Here is a 22,784-nt window from a genome sequence, read left to right as displayed (position 1 = left end):
TTAAAAGAACAAGAACAACCAAAATGTTTCGGAAACTGGCTCTGTTTCCGTCTTCGGGTGAGAGGGAAGGTACCTACTCAGTTGGGTCTGTCAGAAAGAGCTAGTCACTATTACTTTCAAATGAGCAGTTTACACCCCCATTACAATTTTTGTTACCTTATTGAAGTCTCATGGAATGTACTTATTGCAGTGTGGTAACATAAATTTATGCATGCCTTAATCAGGCGTACACATTTGTTTTTCAGGAGCTAGTATGGAGAGTGTAGATCTTCTCCCCAGTCCGGGTATTGGTTCTGAGTGGACCAAATCCCTTCCTACTGATGAAGGCCGAGAATCAGACCAAATCTTTGAGTTTGATGGTGCTAGCTCAGCTGTTGCAATTCCATCTGATGTACTTGATCACAATCTTGCTTCAGTGTTCACAATTGCAACATGGATGAAACACAAGCAACATCCTGATCAAGATAAACATGTCAAAGAACACATCATTTGCTCTGCTGATGACCACAGTAAATATTATTTATTGTTATTGTATAATTGTTTTGCCAGTATAGCTTTTAAATGCAGTCTTTTACCATTTTATATACAGTGAAACCTCTATCCATCGTTCCCGGAACTATCATTTTCCCGGATGCATCATCCGTTTTGTTCGGTCCCGAATACATCCCATATAAAATAATGTTACATTTTCCCGCTTCTATCGTTCCTCGAACTATCGTTTTATCGCATTGATCGTTCAAAAATCTTAGTCCCGGCCCACAATTTTCCCGCAATGATCGTTTCTGAGAATTTAAAATGCTGGGTTTAGAGATAAATTAATACCAAAAGACGCACAATGTTTTTGGAATAAACAGTAGCGGTAACCTGTTATGTCGCCCAACCAGCACAGATTCTTTTGGAATGAGGGGTCAGCGGTGCAGGGGTGATAGTTGGAGTGAATGGCGGTGCCCATTGTCAGAAATTTTACGATTTTAATTTGGGTGCACTCATATTTTGTTCCAGCGATGCCAAATGGCATGTGCAGTGTGAATTTCTTCACAAATGCTTTTATTATAAGTACAAAGGAAAGGCGGGGACACTTTTCATTCTTCTGGTTCATCTTGTTTCCAGCGGTTCAGGGTCTTCTACAGCTACGTTTCGTTGAGTTCGGCAGTAATATTATTTCCATTCTTCCTGTTATTGTACGCGAAGGGGGGGGAGTGGTGAGAAAGAGGAAGACGACGAATGCGAGCCCGAAGCTGTGCCGAGTTTTGCTGAAGCACACGCTGCATTGGCAAAAGTGAAGTCGTTCTTTTATGCGCATAATATTAGTGAACGTGACGAGGAAAACATTTTGAACGTGGAAAGGGCTCTGTTTGGCCTAAAACGTAAAGTTTTGACAAACCAGTTGTCCATTAAAGACTTTTTTGGTAAAAAGAAGTAACTTTGAAAGAGAAACGTTTTTTTAAAAAAATTTAATGCTTTCTCGCATTCATCGTTTTTATTTCCCACCCCCGCCGAAAACGATGCATCGAGGTTTCACTGTATATAGGTAAGTTTAAGAATGATCCAGATATATAATTTTGCCTCTTTGAATGCTTATTTAAGGGCAGTGAAACATATTTTAATTGTGGGTTGGAAGCTGACTGCACATGAGTTTTATGTTTAAACATATATTATCCATTCATGTGTATCATCTGCAGTCTGAATACAGTATTCTCAGTCCTAGTGTTGATTTGTGTGTGAGTGACAGTGAGTGGATGTGTAATGCCTGCACCTTAAATTTGAAGGGTATAATATCTACTATTAGCATCCACTTAAAAAACTCCAGAAGGGCTACAGAAACAGTATGGATATAGTTCTACCTTTTTTGCCAGGTGTCAGAGGCCAGATGTGAACAGTATAATAATATATAGACTTACACACGTTGCATAATGCAGCTTACAAAATCGTCTTAATAATACATAATACTGAATTCTGACAAATTGAACATGTCTGGAATTGGAGGCATTTGCATTGTTCAAGATCTCATTTTTGGCTAGGTGATTTTTCAGTCACTCATAACATGTTATTAATACCTTTTGAAATCAACAGAATCTTATCATGATTTTACAGAGATGAACCGACACCACTATGCACTGTTTGTACGCAATTGTAGGCTGATTCTTCTGTTGCGACGTGACTTCTCAGAAGGTGACCTGAACATCTTCCGTCCGGCAGAATGGCGGTGGAAGCTGCCTCAGGTAATAAACATATTTATATTGTTACAAAATAAAACTTATTTTCCACTGTGACTGTGGTTTACAATGGTGGTATAATGTCATCGATACTGTTTTAGCATGTTTTAGACAGCTTTATGTGAACTTACATACTGCATTTTACCAAATGCATCAGTTAACTGATTGATGGAATTATAGATAAACATAACCCCATAGGATGCTCTTCATTTTATACAGTGTGTGTAGTATCTAAAAATATACCAGTTTCTTGGAAACTCTGCTTTTACTTGATTTGGTCATAAATAATATAAGGATGGTTGAGAATTACATGTACTAGAAATTAAAGTAATAGTGTTATAAGCCTGTTTGTAGTACATTATTTCTATTTTTTGTTGATGTCTTTGTGTCATGTTACACAACAACTCCATTGTGTAAAATCCTGCCTAAATATATATTTTCATTTTGTATTATAATCATTGCTGTTTTTTTCTCCCCATCATTTTGGTATCAGTGATATGCATTTTGGATTGTAGAAGTAAACTCCTATAAAGTTTTTACAGTTTCTTTCTTAACTAGACAATGCTGCAATCCAGAGGACTCAGAATCAGTATTATCATGAAAATCTTGATAATTATTATGTATGCTCACCTCAAACTACAAATGTTGTAGGTTTGTGACAATGAATGGCATCACTATGCAGTCTCTGTGAAATTCCCTGAGGTCTCACTGTATGTTGATGGTCAACTGTTTAAGACTGAGAAGAAAAACCCTGAAATCATTGATGACTGGCCTCTGCATCCTACAAAGGGTATTAACACTACAGTTACCGTTGGAGCTTGCTGGCAAGGTAGGGATGTTTATCATTGTACTTGTACTTTATTTAATATGCATTCTTCTCCTTTTAATGGGACTGCATTAACCTGCAAATGGCATTTTAAATGTGTGGTGTTATAATCCATGGTACAACTGTGTATAATGTTAATCATGCTGCTGTTGTGTAGGATCTGACAACAAGATGAAACATCATTTCCATGGTTATCTGGCTGGTCTGTCTGTCCTCCTTCACAAGACTGAGAAGCCTGAGGTGCTGAGCTGTTTACATAAATGTAAGGAAAGCCTGGAAGTTCCAGCCATGGAATTACTTGAACCTGGCATGGAGCTCCTTACAAACAGTGGTAAGTGGCTGTGAATCATACTGTCTGGGATGAGAAATTAGCCCACTTCCTGTTAGCTTACAAGGTTGCATGTGTAGTACTATGTGATTTGTGGATGTGGATAACAGTCAACACTCTACCTTTTACAAAACATTTGTTCCCACCTGTTAAAAGTAGGTTTACGTTAATTTTTATTGTGTTCACTGACACATTTAACCCTTTTCTAATAAAGGACATTAGAATTAAGTCCTTACTGGAGTAACACAGGACATTTAAATATTAGGCCTTCAGAATGCATCATTTTAACCCTTCAACGTGGGAATTTAAATTCTGCGCTGCTTGACGAGGAGTGGTGGCCATTTAAATTTTGCTCTAAAACACTTTATTTATCATAACGTTTGAACTATATAACATATAATGATCAATTCTTCACTGAAATCCTCTTAAAAGATGATTTTATAATTTCAGCGTATAATATGAACATCCTGTGTGTGACAAATGCTAGTAGTCGATTAGACGTTGAGAGTTGTATGTTATTTATTGAAACGTCAGCAAAAGTCAACACTACCAAAATATATAGTTTTTATCTTTTTCTAGCGGTTCCTGCACATGACGCAATGTCTTTGAGGCATTGAATTTCTTTCCTGTGTCAATAATACGCGGGAGTAAATATGTCTGCGCCAGCTGATATTCTGACAGCGAACTGAAGGCCACGTATATGCATCATACTTGGCAGTTATAACCGTCTCTTACTAAGAACTCTTCTGATTATAGACTTCTGAGTATAGGGGTGCTAAAATTGTTGATATTTGAAGACACAGATAAACATAACAGTATATCTATATATATATATATATTATGGAGCCCCTTGACCGTTTCAGATAATTTTTTTTCCTCTCTACTTCGCTGGAGCAGTTATCGTGTCATATGAGACTGAGAGAATGAGTTATCTTACCTCTACAAACAAACAGCTCAGTGTTCTTTGGAAGATTGTGTAACCTCTTAGGTCACGCATTTATTCACAGACTAGCCTTTAGAGATCGAAGAATGCGACGTTGCCAATACATGATCAGAAAGAGCATTTCTTCCACACCAGATCAACTACAAACATCATATATCAGTCGTTATTGTTTCCATAATTATGGGCTTTTGAAATTAGGCTTAACAGCAGACCGGGAATTTAAATGCCAGGGCGTCACATGATGTCCAACCACGTTGAAGGGTTAATAAAATGGTCCTAATGTTGAGAAAATTAGCCTCCCCTAATTTGTTGTGGTCCAGCTCAAAACATTCTTAGGCATAATCCAACAACATAAACCACAGTTCCAGTTATTTGCTAATGATACATATGGAAGAAATAGCTTATTTGCTTATGATGTTTGTGCAGACTTAACTGAACTCAGCATTGAGGGTGACAACAAAACAAATCTGGTGATTCTTGTAAGGAAGATTGGCTATACAAATACACGTCAGTTTCCTACACCTGGTAGGCGCAATCTTCATCTGTCAACATCTGTCACGTAAGTTTCTATTGGTATTAGTTAGTCACATTCCTAAAAGCCCAAGATTTTTAAGTCATATGTTTGGAATATGTCTTGTTAAGAACACGGCAAAATACCATATGGCAGTAACAAAAACATGACCTTAAGATTGTGAAATTTGAGTTGTTTCTGACCAGCTCTTTTCCTTCAAAAATGTTGATCTTTGCGGATTATAAAATTGTTTCATATAGAAGTTATTTGTCTGCAAACCAGACAGATGAGAAATGAAATGTCAGCACATGTACAAAATTAATTTTGGTATATATTTTTTCTTAGTTACATGCATTTTGTTTCCAGCTGTGAACGTGGTCGACCTGTGAAGGTGCCTAGTGTAGAGAGTTATGTCATGGTGCTTCAGCCACAGCAGCCTAGCATCGATATCAATGGAACAGGCAATGTGGCACGTGAATATGAAGATTTCAGACTTGGAGTTCGAGTTTTTACTGATGTACACATAACTGTTGGTCAAGTCAAAGGCCAGAAACAATGGAAACATGGTATTAATCACTTTTCTATTTTTTAATATAGATTATACCCAGTGCTGCTTTAAAATTATGCTGTACTAAACTTAGTTATAACTTCATGTTCTTTCCATATATTACAGGAGAGCCAGTGAGTGTGATTGAGAAACAGCTAGATTCTTGTACTGTTTCTGTGTATCCTCCACTCAATCCTGATCATGAGACAGTAACTCTGCCTGAAAACATGTTGACTCAGTTTGGAATTGTTGCTAAAGTTAATAAGGATGGCGTTGTTGTTTCTGGAGCTGACATGATCTACAATTATGAACAGGTAAATGTGAAGTAAACAGTACAGTGTTTTCAGAGGTAAATATGTTTGCTTCCTGTATGCATAACTTTGACTACTATTAACTTTTCTGGTGTAGAGTAAAATGATTATTTATGTATAATTACCTGAATACATATTTTCTTTTTCCATGCTTAGGCATCTGAAAAAAACAACTACCATCTTACACTCATATACATAGATAATACTGCACAGGATTAAATACTGTTTAGGAAATACTTCAGCACAGTATTAAGATTATTGTTTCTTTATGCATATGTTTGGGATTTGCTTGTTGTCAGTGGGTGGGAATGTTTTTCAATTCAATTAATTTATTAAAGTGCTTGACAACAGCCGAAAAGGCCAATAACAGCCAAGCACTAACAACAATACAAATGTAAGACTTGAGGTTCTCACAGCGGTGAGTATGAAGATTTCCGTCTTCTGGGTTGTTGCACTGTGTAGTCTGGTCGATGTTAACCAACGTTTCAGAGGTCATACTGCCTCCGTCATCAGGGCGATGAATATGCCAATAGGGTGTGAGGTGCTAGGTTTATAGGCTGGAAAGTGAAAGGCGTAGACGGAGGCAGTATGACCTCTGAAACGTTGGTTAACATCGACCAGACTACACAGCGCAATAACCCAGAAGACAGAAACCTTCAAAGTAAATACTGTTTGTCTTTCGGGTGAATGATATAACAGTCGTGATACAATATTAATAGTTCTGTGTTTCTACTGACATGTTGAGATTCACTTGGATTGTTGAGGGGGTTACAAGTTCAGCCATCTGCTTGCAGTGTGATGAACATGTCTTGGCAGAATGCATGTATGTGATATAATTTATCATTCACTTTTCTGTTTGACAGGTGTTGCGTCAGGTTCAGTACACCAATAAGAAACCAGCTTATTATCTGAACCGTGTGTTCAAGCTTATCTGTTCAGAATTAAATGGAAGATTCATGAGCAATGAATATGTACAGACAGTATGTATTTCAGTTTAACTTTGATTATGTGAGTGGAATGCTTGTGTTCTTAAGTTTTGCGAACTTGTTACTTTATAAAGTAATATTAATGCAATATGCAATTAAAATGTCAGTATGAATGAATATATGCAGAAGAATTGAATGCATACTATTTTGTGTAATTTAATTTTCATATCACAATATTGTTGGGTCAAACATATCACAAGGTTCTTTCAGTTGTAGAGGTTGGTGTCCTGAGTTCAAGGAGAGTTGCTTGAAAATTGTAATGAATTTTTTTAGAAATGTGCCTCATTTTAAATGTGAAATATTGACTTGGTTTTAATTTTAATTCTGTTCTGATACATGTTTAACAGAGGAATGTCGTGTGTGGAAATTGTTGATAAAAGTCTGAAGTTTATTTATGTCACTGTATTTTTTGATCATTAATTAAGTTTTGCCTGCCTCTTTTGATAGCTAACAATGGTCCACCCAAGATTACCAGCCAGTAAAGGCTTGAACATAAAGCCATCCAGTCCTCCAACCTCATTGAGCCAACACAGTGACAAGAAAGTAGCTGAATCAGGTCATCATGGCAATGGAGTGGCAGCTTCAGAATCAGCACAGGTGCAGGCACAGCCAGCTCATATACATGTGGACAGACATCATGCCGAACTGAGACCAGCTCAGACCATCAGTGATGTGTATATGGCAGCAAATATGGATTCCACACAAGCTGTTGTTGCTGGTGGAAGTAAGTGACACTTGCATTTCAGACTGAAAACCTACTGGAAACTTTAGTATGGTAGCAGAATTTGAACATTGAGACCAGAGCATGTAATTGAGTACGATTCTGTGCTACTTACCATCATAACAACCTGTTTTCCAAATATCCATAATAATTTTGTTTTGTCAGTTCCTTCTGTCTTCTCTGTGGGTATTTTGGAACAAGTTTTCTATCAAAATTCCTTGTGCAATCTTTGTCTTTCACCCATCTTAGCTGTATATTCAGCCCATCATGCAGTCCTAGAGTTTACTCTTGTAACAATTCTGTGTATCCTGTGTAAACAATGAAGTTCATTATGAAATATCTTATATTGGCCACTTCATTCTGTAATCTTAAAACCTTGCATACAAACAAAACTGTTTACACTTTGTAAACAGTTTTGTTTATATGTATTATACTTCATTCTGTGGTTCAAAGATTTTCATAAACACTTGCTTTTTGTTTTCAAAAATTTGTATTTTATGTTCTTCCCTCAAAGAAATACAGACAATACTTTTATTTCTTGATCATAAGTTCAAGGTTTTGATTTTGAATGTCTTGTATAAAAATCTTTATATGAAGCATATTGTAGGACTATGGGTGAGTGAGGTGGATAGTATCTTTACATTGTATTTATTGAATCCAACTAATGTGGGTGTGTGTGTGGCATAATTATATTTTGTTCTCAGGTCATGCTGTAACAATCATCATTGTGGTGTGTGTTGGGTTCTTGCTGTTCATGATTGTCCTGGGAGTGATTCGTATCCGAGCAGCGCATCATCGTGCTGCACAGGAAGAGATTGCTGATACAGAAATGGCCTGGGATGACTCTGCTCTTACTATCACAGTGAATCCAATGGAGGTAGTGTGTAGCTGATTCAGATGAGATTTTAAGTTCTCTCCTTATTGGAGATATCAGTGTTGGTCTTATGGGTTGTAATGCTGTGTGTAGTTGCAGGTATATACCTACAAGCGCACACTGTGTTACAAACCGGAAGACACATTGGCAACTGATTCAGATTGTTTAGATTCTGTCTCTGTTTCCTACTTCTCTTCTCATATTTTTCTTAGGGCATATCTATAAAGTGTGTTGCCATGTTTACAAATTATTTAGTGCTTTACTTACTTATGGTCAACATTTAAAAGTCTTTGCTGTTTAGTCATATATCAATTTAATGATGAGCAAGTGAATTGTAATTTTGAATTCCATCAGGAAGATAGTGCCTGAATGTTACCAGTTGTTGCAAATGACATTTGGAAATTCAATAAGAGGAATGTGAGTTTTTGAGTTGTCTGAAAGAGAGACAAATATCTGTCTAAAGTGACAAATGCCTTGGATGTCCCTCAATCAATATACACGATGAATTGGAAGCTTAAGTGTTGTTTAATCCAAAATGTTAGAAGAATGATCGTTCATGAAAAGGCTGAAGTATAAATATTTCTCATGGCTCATGTTAATGGCAATTTTGGGCAAAGATTTTGGAATGAGGCCTGTCACAGGAGCAGAACAAAAAATGTTTATCTGTGGCTTCTGACTTGCTTTGAATATAGAGAAACTAATGAAAACTAGTTAAAAAAATGTAACAGGTGACTCCAAAATTAACCAGCAATCACAGTGGAAATTCCCTTTCTTTTTGTGACCAAAAATGCATGCCGGGAACACAGCAGAAAAGAATTGATGTGATTCTAATGGTTTTCTCGAATTATAAGAGTTCTGTATCATATGTACACTCCACAAGGCAGACTATTGACCACTATTTCTATTTACGAGTGTTGAAGCATCTCCATGGTTCATTGTATATTGTAAGTGGCCACAATAATGAAAATTTGGTGAGTAGTGGCAAATTTACCATGAGAGTGTGTGTCCTACTGATCTCAGCTTATGCAGCAATGTGCAGTCTTCCACAGTTGACACAGATTTCTTGCTTATCAGATATGGCTGCAGGTGACATCTGTTCTCTGACCATAAAAGAAGTTTTGTGTGGAAATACAAGGTGCGATCGGAAAGTTTCCAGACTGTGTCAATAGAGGGCGAACCGGATGTAGTACGAGCTTCTGCCGCTAGGGGGTGCGGCCTACATTCATAGTGAATCAGTGTGCCAGCCGGCATCATCGAATTAGCCAAAGACTCGCCAAAACGGCTACGGAAACCTATGAAATGCTAAAGCAAGCATTTGGGGAGTCCGCAATGGGGTCGTGCACAAACTTTTGTGTGGCATTCACGTTTTAAAAATGGCCGAACCTCTGTCGATGATGACGAGCGTTCTGGACGACCATCTTCGAGCACAATGCCCGAAAATGTTACCAAGATTCGGCAGGCCATTAACGAAGATCGACGTCGTACCATCAACGACTTGTGCGACATTGTTGGGATAGGCTATGGGACCTGTCAGCTGATTCTAAAGGAAGAACTCCACATGCGACGCATCATGACCGCGCCAGCGCACACCGCCCTTAAAGTTCGGCAGTTTTTGACCTCAAACACCATGGCCGTCATCCCGCACCCTCCTTATTCGCCGGATTTAGCTCCGTGTGACTTCTTCCTCTTCCCAAAGATGAAAATTCAGCTAAAGGGAAGGAGATTTGAGACGATAGAAGAGATTCAGGCAGAATCGCAGATGGTGCTTGACAGGCTGACAAAGAAAGATTTCCAGGCTTGGCAGCGGCGCTGGGATCGTTGTGTTCACTCCCAGGGGAACTACTTCGAGGGTGATGGATGAATTTAATACCTGAGATAAGTGTACAGGTTTTTATAGGCGCAGTCTTGAAACTTTCCGATCGCACCTCGTAACTGAACACATATTAATGGAGTGCCTGTCAACAATTCCAGATATTGAAGATGATAGGAACAGTGTAACCATTATATAATGTGAATTTATAAAATTCTTAAGATTGCTCATTCTAACGGATACTGCCAACTGTTAAGTGTATCACAAGAAGGCACTTCATTTAACAACAGTGTTTGGTAGGCAATATTTAGTATTCATTTATGATTATTATGGAGATGCCAAAGTAACTAATAATTATTCAAAATTCTCAATGTATTTTTAGTAATACTTGATCCAAGAAGTTGATTTTCTCATAACCGCTTGTGCAAAAACTGACTACTTATTAGTTATACATTGGAAGCAGAAGTCTGTGTGCATGCAAGCCCCACCTCCATCTTACTCACAGTTCACTGTGCATACATGTGAGAGTAAGTGCATCAAATTGTATGAAACTGCACTTGACATACATTATGCACAAAGAAGTCTAAGTTTAACTAACTGTTACATATACAGTGAAACCTCGATGCATCGTTTTCGGCGGGGGTGGGAAATAAAAACGATGAATACGGGAAAACGATAGTTGCAGGAAAGCATTAAAAAATTTACCAAAAAAGTCTTTAATGGACAACTGGTTTTTCGAAACTTTACGTTTTAGGCCAAACAGAGCCCTTTCCACGTTCAAAATGTTTTCCTCGTCACGTTCACTAATATTATGCGCATAAAAGAACGACTTCACTTTTGCCAATGCTTCGGCAAAACTCGGCACAGCTTCGGGCTCGCATTCGTCGTCTTCCTCTTCCTCACCACTCCCACCCCCCTTCGCGGACAATAACAGGAAGAATGGAAATACTATTACGGCCGAACTCAACGAAATATAGCTGTAGAAGACACAAGATGAACCAGAAGAATGAAACGTGCAGCCCGCCTTTCCTTTGTACTTATAATAAAAGCATTTGTGAAGAAATTCACACTGCACATGCCATCTGGCATCGCTGGAACGAAATATGAGTGCACCCTAATTAAACTCGTAAAATTTCTGACATTGGGCACCGCCATTCACTCCAACTATCACCCCTGCACCGCTGACCCCTCATTCCAAAAGAATCTGTGCTGGTTGGGTGACATAACAGGTTACCGCTACTGTGTATTCCAAAAACATTGTGCGTCTTTCGGTATTAATTTATCTCTAAACCCAGCATTTTAAATTCTCAGAAACGATCATTGCGGGAAAATTGTGGGCCGGGACTAAGATTTTTGAACGATCGATGCGATAAAACGATAGTTCGAGGAACGATAGAAGCGGGAAAATGTAACATTATTTTATATGGGATGTATCCGGGACCGAACAAAACGGACGATGCATCCGGGAAAACGATAGTTCCGGGAACGATGGATAGAGGTTTCACTGTATATGCTGCATTATAATCATTCCTAAATGCCACTGATCTTCCAATACATAGAATAGGTGGTCTTTGCTATTCAAAATAGTGAACAATGTCAAATTCCATACTGCCTTCCTATTCTCTCTTTGATGAGCTGCTAACATTACAGATATGTATATTTAATATTTACTTCAAGCTTTGTATTTAAGTCTGAGAACTTATTTTGTGGTCATAATAGGCTTAAACACTCTTCACCAGAAACAATATGATGCACAACTGAACAAAGAACAGTGAAACAAGCAAACTTTTCCAGAATGTTTTGAAAGGTGGAGTATCAGTTGGGGAGTGTTGCCAGTATGTGCAGTGTTATGACATAATAATTTCATGTTCAGCCACCAGCCTGAACGAATGTGTAACTGCATAGTTATTACACTGCTGGGATACTGGGAACGACCCGTTCTGCACTGCGGGTCCCAACTTTTCGTTGGCTTGATCTATAGACATTTTGGTAGGACTCCTTGGGCAAGGGATTGGCCCGTCGCAAAGCGTCTAGGTGTACACAACACAGAAAAACGCGGACAGACATCCATGGCTTGAGTGGGATTCGAACCCACGGTCCCAGCGACCAAGCAGCACAAGGCCCACGCCTCAGACCGTGCGGCCACTGCGGACCCCAGTTATTACACTAAATAACATTAAATGTATAAAGTTTAAACAGAATGTCACTGAAGTTAATTTACATATCTTAATCATAGGTAATTTTGAGAGAAGACAGCAACAGTTCCCAAGTTGAATGAACATTTGTTGAATGCACTTAACTTCATCTTGAACATAATAATTATTTTATCTGCAGGTGCATACATATTTCCTGCACATCTTATATAAGTACTTGTTCTTATAGCAACTGGATGGGTCTGCCAGTCAGACTGGAGGTCAAGCAGGAGATGGTGGTAATCAAGCAGGCAATGGTGATGCTGCAGGTGGTGGTGATGATGATGATGATGACTCATCAGATGATGGTTCAAGTTATCATGATGATGATTTGGACTCATCAGATGAGGAGGAAGAAGAAGGTGCAGAAGGAGGAAAGGTTAAGGACCTTGAGTGGGATAACTCAACACTTGCCATCTAGAGGGGCAGAATTCAGGGTGAGTGCTACAGTTTATTGATCTTTATTGAAGGCATCCTGCTATGTAATAAGAGTAATGATATAAATAATATTTATCTATACAGCTTTTGTTTTAATGTCTTATTTTTTTTCACAACACCACTACATGTTTCGATCTAACCTAGACCAACTTCAGGTGGCACATAAATTTGTTATTTAACTGTGTGTGGCATATGATTTATTAATATTGAAATTATGAATTATGAAACAAATACATAACATGTATGCTGTAAGTTAGTTAAGTGGTTAAAACAAAACTTTTGAGAACATTTACAAATATTTTGTTACAATATTTTCTTACCTGAGGGTAAAATTACATTAATAAATAATTAAGCAAAGCACACCTTTATCAGTAATGTAAATATACTTGAAGGCTTTTTGTGTGTGTAGTACAGGTAGGACTCGGTTTACGACACTTCAATTTACTCCTGCTTCACTTTTGTGCCTCATAGATCATGATTGGAGGGAGAGATGAGTCATGACTCTGCCCAACTTCCTAGACACAGATGGTCCCGACATTGTAATAAAACTATGATACTAACTGATAAACTATGGCCTAAAATCTAAATAATTAAACAAAAAACAGGATATAAAATGCGACGAGAAAAAGCAAATTACATTAACCACGGACAAAGAACTGCAAGTGAACTGACAAACATGCACTGGTGTCTAGAGAACAGGACGCCAAAAGATTCAGTCTGATTGGTCCTACTCCCACCCTTGACAGCCACTCCTACTCTCCAGTCCCTTTAACAAGCGCCTTCTTTTTCCCTCCTAGTTGCTCTCAGTTTTTCTAGGTGTTTATGTGTTTGTGGTCCATCTTGCAGTCTTCTTTTTATTAATATTTTCAAATATCTACTACCATGCCCCAAAACGTGTGTTATCAAGTGCGTCTGGACAAGAGACTAAAAACAACGTAAATCATTGACAATGACAGCAGTAAATTTTATTTCTTTTTCTTAAACATTACCTTAAATATTATACAATTTTCAATACATAAATTTCATAAAATAAAACATTTTTCAAGTATTTTGTGTTGATTACTGGAAATCTTTCAACGGAACCTAATGTATTTACATATGTTCCCATTATATTTTTGCTTCAGTTTATGCCAGAAGTCTCAGGAACCTAACCCTGGCGTAAACAGAGTCCTATCTGTAATTAAATTACTTTATATTTATGCAGTCCTGGACATATCTCATTTTTGTTGTATGCGCAAAAATTGTGTATGGTGAAGTAAAAATGGAGACAAATGCATTTTTATTTTTGATATCAAAGGAACAGAAGTTGTACACTAATGCAATCAAGAATATTATGGGGTGTGTGGAATTGCTATGTAATATGAATATGCCGTTCATAGAAGCAACCAGTGTCAGTGTGTACTAGCCAAGAGCTGCAGTGTTACTCATCATAGCAGATTGAAATACATGCAGCTGAGCCTAGCTCTTTTGAGTTTGAGATTGCTATTAAAAAGTTGAAAACATAAATCCAGGTATTGATCTGATTCTGACAGAAGTGATCCAAGCAAGAGGTAATTCATTATACAAACTCATTCTGTTTGGAAACCTGGTCTGTCACCTTAAGGGAAGAGCACAAATTCAGAGTATTTGAGAACAGGATGCTTAGAATGTTTGGACCTAAGAGGCAAGTGACAAGAGACTTAAGAAAACTGCATAATTAGGAGCTCCATATTTTGTACTATTTGCCAGATATTAATAATATGATAAAATCATGGGAGAGGGAGTTAAGGTGGGCAGGGAATGTAATTGATCTTGGGGAAATTGGGTTTGATTCATCTGGTTCCAGATAGTTACCAGTGATAGGCTCATGTGAATATGTTTATGAACCTTTGTGTTCCTTTAAATAAGAGAATTTATTGATTAGTTAGTTATACTGTTAGCTTTTCAAAGACTGTGCTTCATGAAGTTATTTAATATGCCACTCTTATTCAACTTCTGAATTTTTGCTTTTCAGTTACCTGCATTATCTAGCATATTTATCCAGAAAGTAAAAGTGCTGCTAGTCAATATGCAATTGGCTAGCAATTATGTTACATCACATTTTGTTTCTTATGCATATGTGCAATTTGTATTCTAAATATTGCAGTCATCTGGGTTATTGCACCATGTAGTCTGGTAGATTTCCACCAACACTTCAGGGGTCATACTGCCACTGTCATCAGGGTGATGAATGTGCCAATCAACCAACCAACCAAAAAGCTAACCAAGCGCAAGACATTGTCCCTTGCTAGGTAACACCATTCCTGCGTATGACACGAATTGCTGTAAATGGTAAACAGAGCCTTATAACTAAAACGGGAATTTGCTTACGCTAACAGGGTTCTGTCATGGCGGGAGCCTCGACCATTCCGACTAGGGTCTGTTGCTGCTGATGGTAGGTTATCCCATCAGGCAACTTGACCAAAAGAATTTGGTTGGTTGATTCTCTGGGGTTTGAACCGAGAGAGGTTGGGGCCACTTCAGCTGAAGGCCTCTGTGGGGGGGGGGGGGGGGGGGGGGTGTAACTTCAGCTGAAGGCCTCCGTGATCGGGGATGGCGGGCCTTGCCCCTATTGAATTATACCCTGGCATTCACCTTACAGCTGAGGAAAAGCACGGAAAACCTCAGTCAGGGTAGCCGAGTGGTCAGACCATTCGTTGCGCCGACTTGGCCATCTTTTCAGGGACAACCTCGGCTGGTCTGCTGAACATCAGTCCCCCTCGGTTGCCCTTGGATGACCTCTGTCAGCCCTTGTTGGGCACAAGTGCCTCCCGAGTTGCCGGACTAAGGGGTTCCCCACACAAGCTAACTTTGAGTCAAATCTTTCAGTCAGAATGTGCCAATAGTGTGGAAAGGGCCAGGTTATAGGGACTGGACAGTAACCAGAGTAGCCTGATCCTAGCCAATGAGAGCCGGTGTAAAATCAGGTGTGGGTGGGGACCAATAGGAGTGCGTGGGCGGGTCTGTGGTGTGTGTGAGAGATATCCAAGAACCAGCCCTGTTGAGGGCCTCAGAGGGAGTCTGTCCAGTGAGATACCAGACATCGGGAGTTGGGTGGAGAGTGGAAGCGAGCAAAGACCTGGGGCCTTGAAAAGGCCGAGTATTAGTGGTCCAGTTGAGACGGGCAGCGCTCTTTGGGATGCTTCCGGAGCTCTTGGAGAGAGTGAATGAGGGGCTTCCATGACTGGCTCAGGCGAAGTCCATTCTCCCTGTTAAAGTTGTCAGGATGCAATTTAATCTCAATGACCTCCCTGGATCCGATCCATGTATCCGGATTTTGTTGAAAGGATAGGGGTATCCTGGACCTGGATGCGGTGGCCCAGGTTGAAGCAGTGTTCAGCCACGGCAGATTTCTCAGGCTGTTCCAGCTTGATGTGGTGCTCGTGTTCGTTGATCCTGGTCTCGATGGGACGGCTGGTCTGTCTGATGTACATTTTGCCACACTCACAAGGCACGCTGTATACACCAGGCATCTTGAGTCCCAGATTGCCCTGCACCAGCTGAAGAAAGCTAGGAATCTTCTTTGGCAGAAGGCCTACAGACTTGATGATGTGCCTGGCCAGCAGCCTGCTGATGTGGTTGAAGGTCGTTCCAACGTAGGGCAGGAAGGCAACCTACGCTTATCTCTCCGATGGTGGTTACACCCTTGCTGGTGGGTAGAGGGCTCGCTGGATCTGTCGGTCGTTGTAGCTGTTTTGCCTGAAAGTGATCCTGAGAAGCTCTAGTTCACCCTGCAGGCTTTCCTGGCTGCAAAGGGCTCTAGCCCTGTGCCCCAGGGTGGAAAGTACGGCACTTTCCGCACGATTGGCACATTCATAGCCCTGATGACGGAGGCAGTATGACCTCTGAAATGTTTGTGGAAATCTAGCAGATTACATGGCTCAATAACTCAGAAGACTGAAGTCTTCAGACTCACCGCTGTGAAAACCTCAGATCATACATACAATATGTATTCTGTCTACTGGTGTAGCTTTGTTGTCCCTGCATTTAATATATTGGTATGTCTAGATGGAATATATGTACTGCCTACCTGCATCTGGTTTTGTCTCATGTCTGGATGAAGCGTCTAATAAAGTTCAAGTTTTTGTTATGTCTAGGTGCAATATGTCTACTGCCTACTGACATAGCTGGTCTGCCCCATTTCTGGACAAAGCATCCAGAAAAACTCTACTTTATTACCAGGTATGTTTCTAATAATTGCATAGATGTACCTAAGGCAAAATTGGATTCAGTCCCATACAAAACATAAAAACAGTATCCTTCATTACAGAAGTAAAAAATATATATATAGCTTCCGGCCACATTCGTAGAGTTTTGGCAAGTCATCAGTAATAATGTATTTACATTTGTTTCTGACCAATCACTAAGCACCACAATTATGCAGCCATACCTTATCTAGTATGAACATATAAAATTGTAATTTTGAAGGTATTAGTCTTCATATCAGGATTGTTTCAGTTCGGTGAATAATTTGAACACAAACTTTTCAGTTGATGTCTTGTTGTAGTTTTGTTGATTCCCAGTGCTTATGAGTATGATTATGTTATAAAATCAACATAATATAAGCTGGCAGTTACTTTATTTTTCAATATCCAAATATGTTATGTTGAACCAACAAATTCACTATTGGTTTTTCTTGCCATGTAACTAGTAGTAGTTGTTTTTCGTCATTGATGTGTGTGAAAATAGGGGAAACATTCAGGGTTGGTTCATTTAAACTAGGTGAAAGACCTGTAATATATATTTTTTTAACTGTAATTTTACTTTGTTAGTCAAGTTGTGTAGCGAATGACCGTCATAGGTTATTATGTGTGCAATGCATTTAATGGGGTAATGTAAAAATTGAGAATTTGTTTCACTGTACAGGTGGAATCTTTAATAATTCTCTCTAGCTATATTAGCAGGATATTAGTTAACTTGCTGGGTGCTTTTGTTTCATGCTTATTTCTTGTGCCAATAGCTTTATTTTATATTAAGTTATAATGAACCTCTAATAAAAATCTGCGTAGCTATTTACTGCCTTTTTCACAAATTCTAATTTATATTAAACTTTATAATATTTCTGTCACATCCCCCTTTTTATATGAAATATAGTTCACATGTGTATCTTCTGAAAAACAGTGTGAAGAGTAATTTACCCACCCACCCAAAAAAAAAAGTTCTTGAAATGAGGGTCCAGCTGGTGATGACATACATCGTGCCATAAAGCTATTATTGAATGCAGTTAAATGTGTTCTATGGGGGGTACCAAATTTAATCTTCCTTGGTAATAATTATCCTAGTAGAATTAAGTAACAAAGGGGTGTGGCAACCATTTTGTATAAGTTGCAACCATGCCACCCATGGTGTAACAGAAAATATACTGATATAGATTCCTAATTTTATGTTTTTATACACTTGCATTTTTAAGAGCATACCACATAAAATTATGTTTATGTTGACCGAGTGGCAGCTTCATTAAATATTTATCTTTGTGTTTGTATTTTACTGAAAAGCAATTCCTAACGGCAGGTTTGATGTAAATGTTATTTTAATAGCTGTGTATATTTTTAATTAATGGGGAAACATTAGACAAAAGTATTACTAATTCTTTACACATAAGATATGCCTAGTTACTTGGAATTTGGGTGTACATGGTGAGTTTTTATACTATTAAATACTTTTAATGTAATGGAAATACACTTCTGGAAGTTGAGTACTACTGTACAAGAAAATAATTGTAAGCATTAATCAGTATTCTGTAATTTTAGGCATTGACACAATGGGCAGCAAAAAGTAACATTCCATCTTCATTTGCTCAAAACTAATCACTGCTTTTTCCTTCTAAGTAAAGGGGCTGAATTTTATTCCCAAACTTTCTGTATCCTAGATTGTTTGTATGCTTTAGTTTATCTCAGGAATGGGATAGTTTTTGTTTTTTCAGAGATATTACTAAACTTCTAGAATCTTGAAACCTTGCATACCATGCATTGTATTGATATATAAAATCATTCGTTCAAACAGAACTGTTTACAATTGGCAATATGTGTCTTTTCAAGTGTAAACAGTTTTGTTTCAATGCATGATTTTATATAAACTTGTAGAAGTTATCATCTAGTACAGCATTTGGTTTCTTTCTTTACGTTAATAATTTCATCCATACTAATTGTGAAAAGATTAATTGCAAAATGCAGCTTCTTTTAGTTTGAGGTTAGCTCTGCATTGTTGCAGCCACTTCACTTATAGTTTCATGAAATTTCAAGGAATTTCCCATAATTGGCTTATGCAAGTAAAATGAAAAGAAATTGGCATGTTATGGAATGTCATTGTGAAACAAAAAATTGAAATATGCATATCATGTGAGAACTGATTATTATTTACACCAGCTGATTTTTAATTACTTTCTTTTAATGTTTTCTTAAAAGCAATATGTAACAGTATTTTTAATGTTGGTTTTGAAGACTGGCAGAAACAATGTTTGACCACTGTGATCGCACATTTATCTGTCTGTAAACTCTGTGTTTGAATGCAAGAAGGAAAATAGAAATGGGGAAAAGTGAGTTTGACTAAAGCTACAGATATATCACACAGAGGCAACTTTACTAATGAGCTTTTTTTAGACATGAAACTTTTTCCATTTCTTGCACTTGTGTGAAAATAAATCTATATATAGTAAACTAATCAACACATGATGGTCTCATATGAAATGTGCACTTAGTATCTGTCTGAGCTGAGAGTTGACCTTGAAGCCATGTTCTGGATGCTATCCTAAAAACATTTCCTCTTACTAAAAATGTTTTCACCATTGGAGCAATCTGCATTAAATTTTAATTCTGTGGGTATGTTACCATTAACCTGACTAATATACTTAGTCATATATAAATTATGAAATATTAAAAATGCAAGAATGGCATGAAACACTGGCAAGCTAGAAAACTAATGGGTAACTGAGAGTTGGCTGTTGTTTCTGTATTGCATATTAGAATGGTGCTCCTGCACAGATGGGTACTTCTTTGTGAAGGTCAAGTCAATTCTCCACTCAGACAGACAGTATAAATGCAAGCCTAATGTTTTATTATGGTGTGGGACAACCATTGAAACCTAAACATGCTGTTGTAGTTGTGGAAACAATATCATAGTAAGAAGCTTTATGAAATATTTTTGTTGGACTTGTAATGATTTAGGCATGCAAGAATTAACTAATAATACTTAGAATAAGTATACAGATAACATTAAAACAATGCACACTCAAGAACAACACAAATTTAAACAAGATATTAATGGGATTTTAAAACAATTATATAGGGTTCTATTAGATTAAAAATGTCACTTGAGAAAATACACATTTAATATTCATCTTTGCTGTAAGTGGCATAAGGGGTTTTGTATGAAGATGATCAGAACGTCTTCTGTGTATTTGTTGCAAGAATGGTGCTATTGGTTGTCACTATAAAGTACTAGTATGAAGGAATTGTATTACAGCTAAATGGGCATCAATCATCCTTGCAGCAGAGATATTACACTAGAAACAGCTGTTGGTATTATAGTTTTTTAAACACTTTTGATATTTTAATTTCTGCTAATGAACTTGAAAGTGAATCCATACAGTTTTGTTAAATGAAGTAAAAGTGTAGTTTTCCATGTTTGATTTTACAAATTCTTAAGAACTTTGTTGTTTAGCAATTTCAAAATGGAAATACATGTTACTGATTATCATTATAATCTCCCTGAAATTGTCTCTACAAAAGTAGTCTTGAAACTCATTAACATTGTAAAGAAATCATAATAAAATTAATGAGTTCTGGTACAGAAGTTTGAAGTACCAAGGAATAAACAGCTATCAGCAAAACCATTTTTAAAATTGTGTGTAAATGTTTAAGCAGATGTGATCTCCCCATACTTTGTTTTGTCCAGAACATTCCAATAATTTTATGGTAGGTTCTGTAGGGGAAGATTTCCAAACTCAGTATGAATCAGTCAGAAGTTGTTTTGTATACTAAGTTGTGATGTCTAGATGGTATCTGTATTTTGTTTCCATTATTTTGATGATCGACAATTATCATCATGTTGTGTTGATTTAAACAGTATAGTATGATTTCTCTCACTATCCTTTCATATACATCCTTCATGAATTGAATGATATTTTTTATTACTATTCTACACAGGATTCCTTTAAAGAAAGAGCAATTGATTTGGGTAGTTCAGAAGATTTGTTTTTGACGTTGCCTACATATATGTAACTGTATAAATAGTTAGCAAGTTAGAAAGGTGATTGTGAAAATTAGATGCTAGATCAGTCTTGTTTCACTTTCACTGTTGAAATTTTATGACACACCTTGATTGTCCACTAAACCAATTAAGACACAGTTTCTTACATCAAATGTTCAAGCAAGGTTTGATTGTTAGTAAGATTTTTCAAGATTCATGATTATATATAATTATTAACAAGGAAGGGTCTAGTTTCAACAGTGGGAGGTGATGCTTTAGACACATTAATAACCTATTCAATGTTGTACTTAATTCACTGGTAGCCTTGAAGTTTTTAATTTTTAACAAGAATAAATATACAATATAAAAAAGAGAAAGCAATCCTTGGGTTATGTTTGAAGGACGTACTCAGGAATATGAATGACAGAATTAAAAGAAAGTATGCCTCAAGCTGACTTCTGATATGAAGTGAAACAAAATAGGTAGTGGTCAATGAATGAAAGATTTTTTCTGGCCTGATTTGCAAGGAAATAAACCTTTTTGTCTGCCAAGGAAAATGAGGTGTAGGTTGTACTTCATTTCTGTCTTTCTGTCGTGTTAACTGTGGGATATTTGCCCAAATTGGAGTAACTAATAATTGAAGCAGCTGTGTTATATATTAGATGGTGTGAAAAAATATATTGATATAATATCTGATTCATATTATGCAGCAAGCACAAGTAATTTGTACAGTATGTGGATAAAAACAGTTGAATGTCATTTTTCTGTCCTTGGGATAATAATATTAATAATGTACCACAAAGTTGTTTTGAAATAAAGCCCTACACCCAAAACAGAAACATACTTCATGTGCAAAACTTTTGGTACATCTATTACTTTAAAATGTTCATATCTTCTTGCCTACTATTTAAAATTGAGAATATTGACTATTATACAGACTATACAGTGAAAATAATTCTATAGCAGACACAGAATTGAGCATTGTCCAGTTTCTTATAAAATTCAATTTGGTTAGTAAATGTTCTTAATAGTAACAGTAATACCAAACATTATGAAAATCTGATCATCAATAGTAGTTACATATGGGCAGAAGAGTAAGCTAAAATTCTGCTGCAAAATGTCTGTGAACAAACATATTTTGTGACATTGATAGTGGAAACTTACCAACTTTCTACAGTATTGTGTCGGTGTGTAGGTGGTTTTAATGCAGTATATGGTCCAAACATGCATTAGTGAATAGAGACCTATGCCTTTTCTTTTTTCAACAATCTAAGTTTTGGTAGTCAACTGGTTGCCACTTTGCTTTTAATTCAGAAGCTTGTGGTTCAGATCTTGGCCCAGACATCCATCCTTCCAGGCTTCTCAGGTTAAGAAACATATACTGCATCTTGGAAGCAATAGAGATCGAGCTCCATCCTGACATGAACAGGATGGTTTTTTTCCTAAGTAGGTCATGGAAACCTCTCATTTGCAATTTGAATGAATGGAAATAGGCCACCATGAACATGATCCCCTCTGGTAGGCCCAGAAAATGGTTGATTTATTCCCTTCCTATTCTCTACCTAGCTCTGTCACCTGCTTGAAGACGCTGTGTTGGCCTGCATCAGTTGTAAATTGGATTGAGCTGGGTCAGGATAAAACCCACTGAGATAATTATGGTTACACTGATGAAACATTGAAGACTTACACAACAGTAAATTTCTTGTTTTGTTAAATACAGACTTGATGAAAGACTCCTCACGCATTAAGAAGTTTTAAACAAACAATACAAATTTGCTAATCATATTTCAGGGACGGCATAATTAACAGCAGATAACACAGAATAAGACTTAGAATGTATAGCCCAAGGTCCATGATAAATTTCTACATAATCCCT

At 37.4% G+C, this 22,784-nt stretch overlaps 1 protein-coding gene across 3 annotated transcripts in view; it reads left to right on the top strand.

Moving 5' to 3' along the window:
• The window catches only part of Cals (calsyntenin 1), a 32,891-nt gene extending 11,140 nt beyond the window's left edge, over positions 1 to 21,751 (top strand). The window contains exons 7-18 of one of the 3 annotated variants that reach the window (XM_022079513.2): positions 246 to 509; positions 2,095 to 2,222; positions 2,868 to 3,045; positions 3,200 to 3,373; positions 4,740 to 4,872; positions 5,191 to 5,390; positions 5,498 to 5,685; positions 6,546 to 6,662; positions 7,116 to 7,392; positions 8,094 to 8,269; positions 12,456 to 12,702; positions 16,819 to 21,751. In XM_022079513.2, the coding sequence (XP_021935205.1) occupies positions 246 to 509; positions 2,095 to 2,222; positions 2,868 to 3,045; positions 3,200 to 3,373; positions 4,740 to 4,872; positions 5,191 to 5,390; positions 5,498 to 5,685; positions 6,546 to 6,662; positions 7,116 to 7,392; positions 8,094 to 8,269; positions 12,456 to 12,686 (2,066 nt within the window). In that variant the 3' untranslated portion in view covers positions 12,687 to 12,702; positions 16,819 to 21,751. Of the gene's footprint in view, positions 1 to 245; positions 510 to 2,094; positions 2,223 to 2,867; positions 3,046 to 3,199; positions 3,374 to 4,739; positions 4,873 to 5,190; positions 5,391 to 5,497; positions 5,686 to 6,545; positions 6,663 to 7,115; positions 7,393 to 8,093; positions 8,270 to 12,455; positions 12,703 to 13,174; positions 13,669 to 16,818 lie in introns of those variants that run through there. The other 2 variants (XM_022079515.2, XM_022079514.2) reach the window with 2 other exon arrangements.
• Positions 21,752 to 22,784: the final 1,033 nt, after the last annotated feature.

Source organism: Zootermopsis nevadensis, unplaced genomic scaffold (assembly GCF_977971745.1).
Source record: "Zootermopsis nevadensis isolate Lab colony 2312 unplaced genomic scaffold, Znev_1.0 Znev_ptg000018l, whole genome shotgun sequence".
Taxonomy (NCBI): Eukaryota; Metazoa; Arthropoda; class Insecta; order Blattodea; family Termopsidae; genus Zootermopsis; species Zootermopsis nevadensis.
The sequence above is the reverse complement of the archived record's forward strand: the minus strand, read 5'-3'. Positions and strand labels throughout refer to the sequence as shown.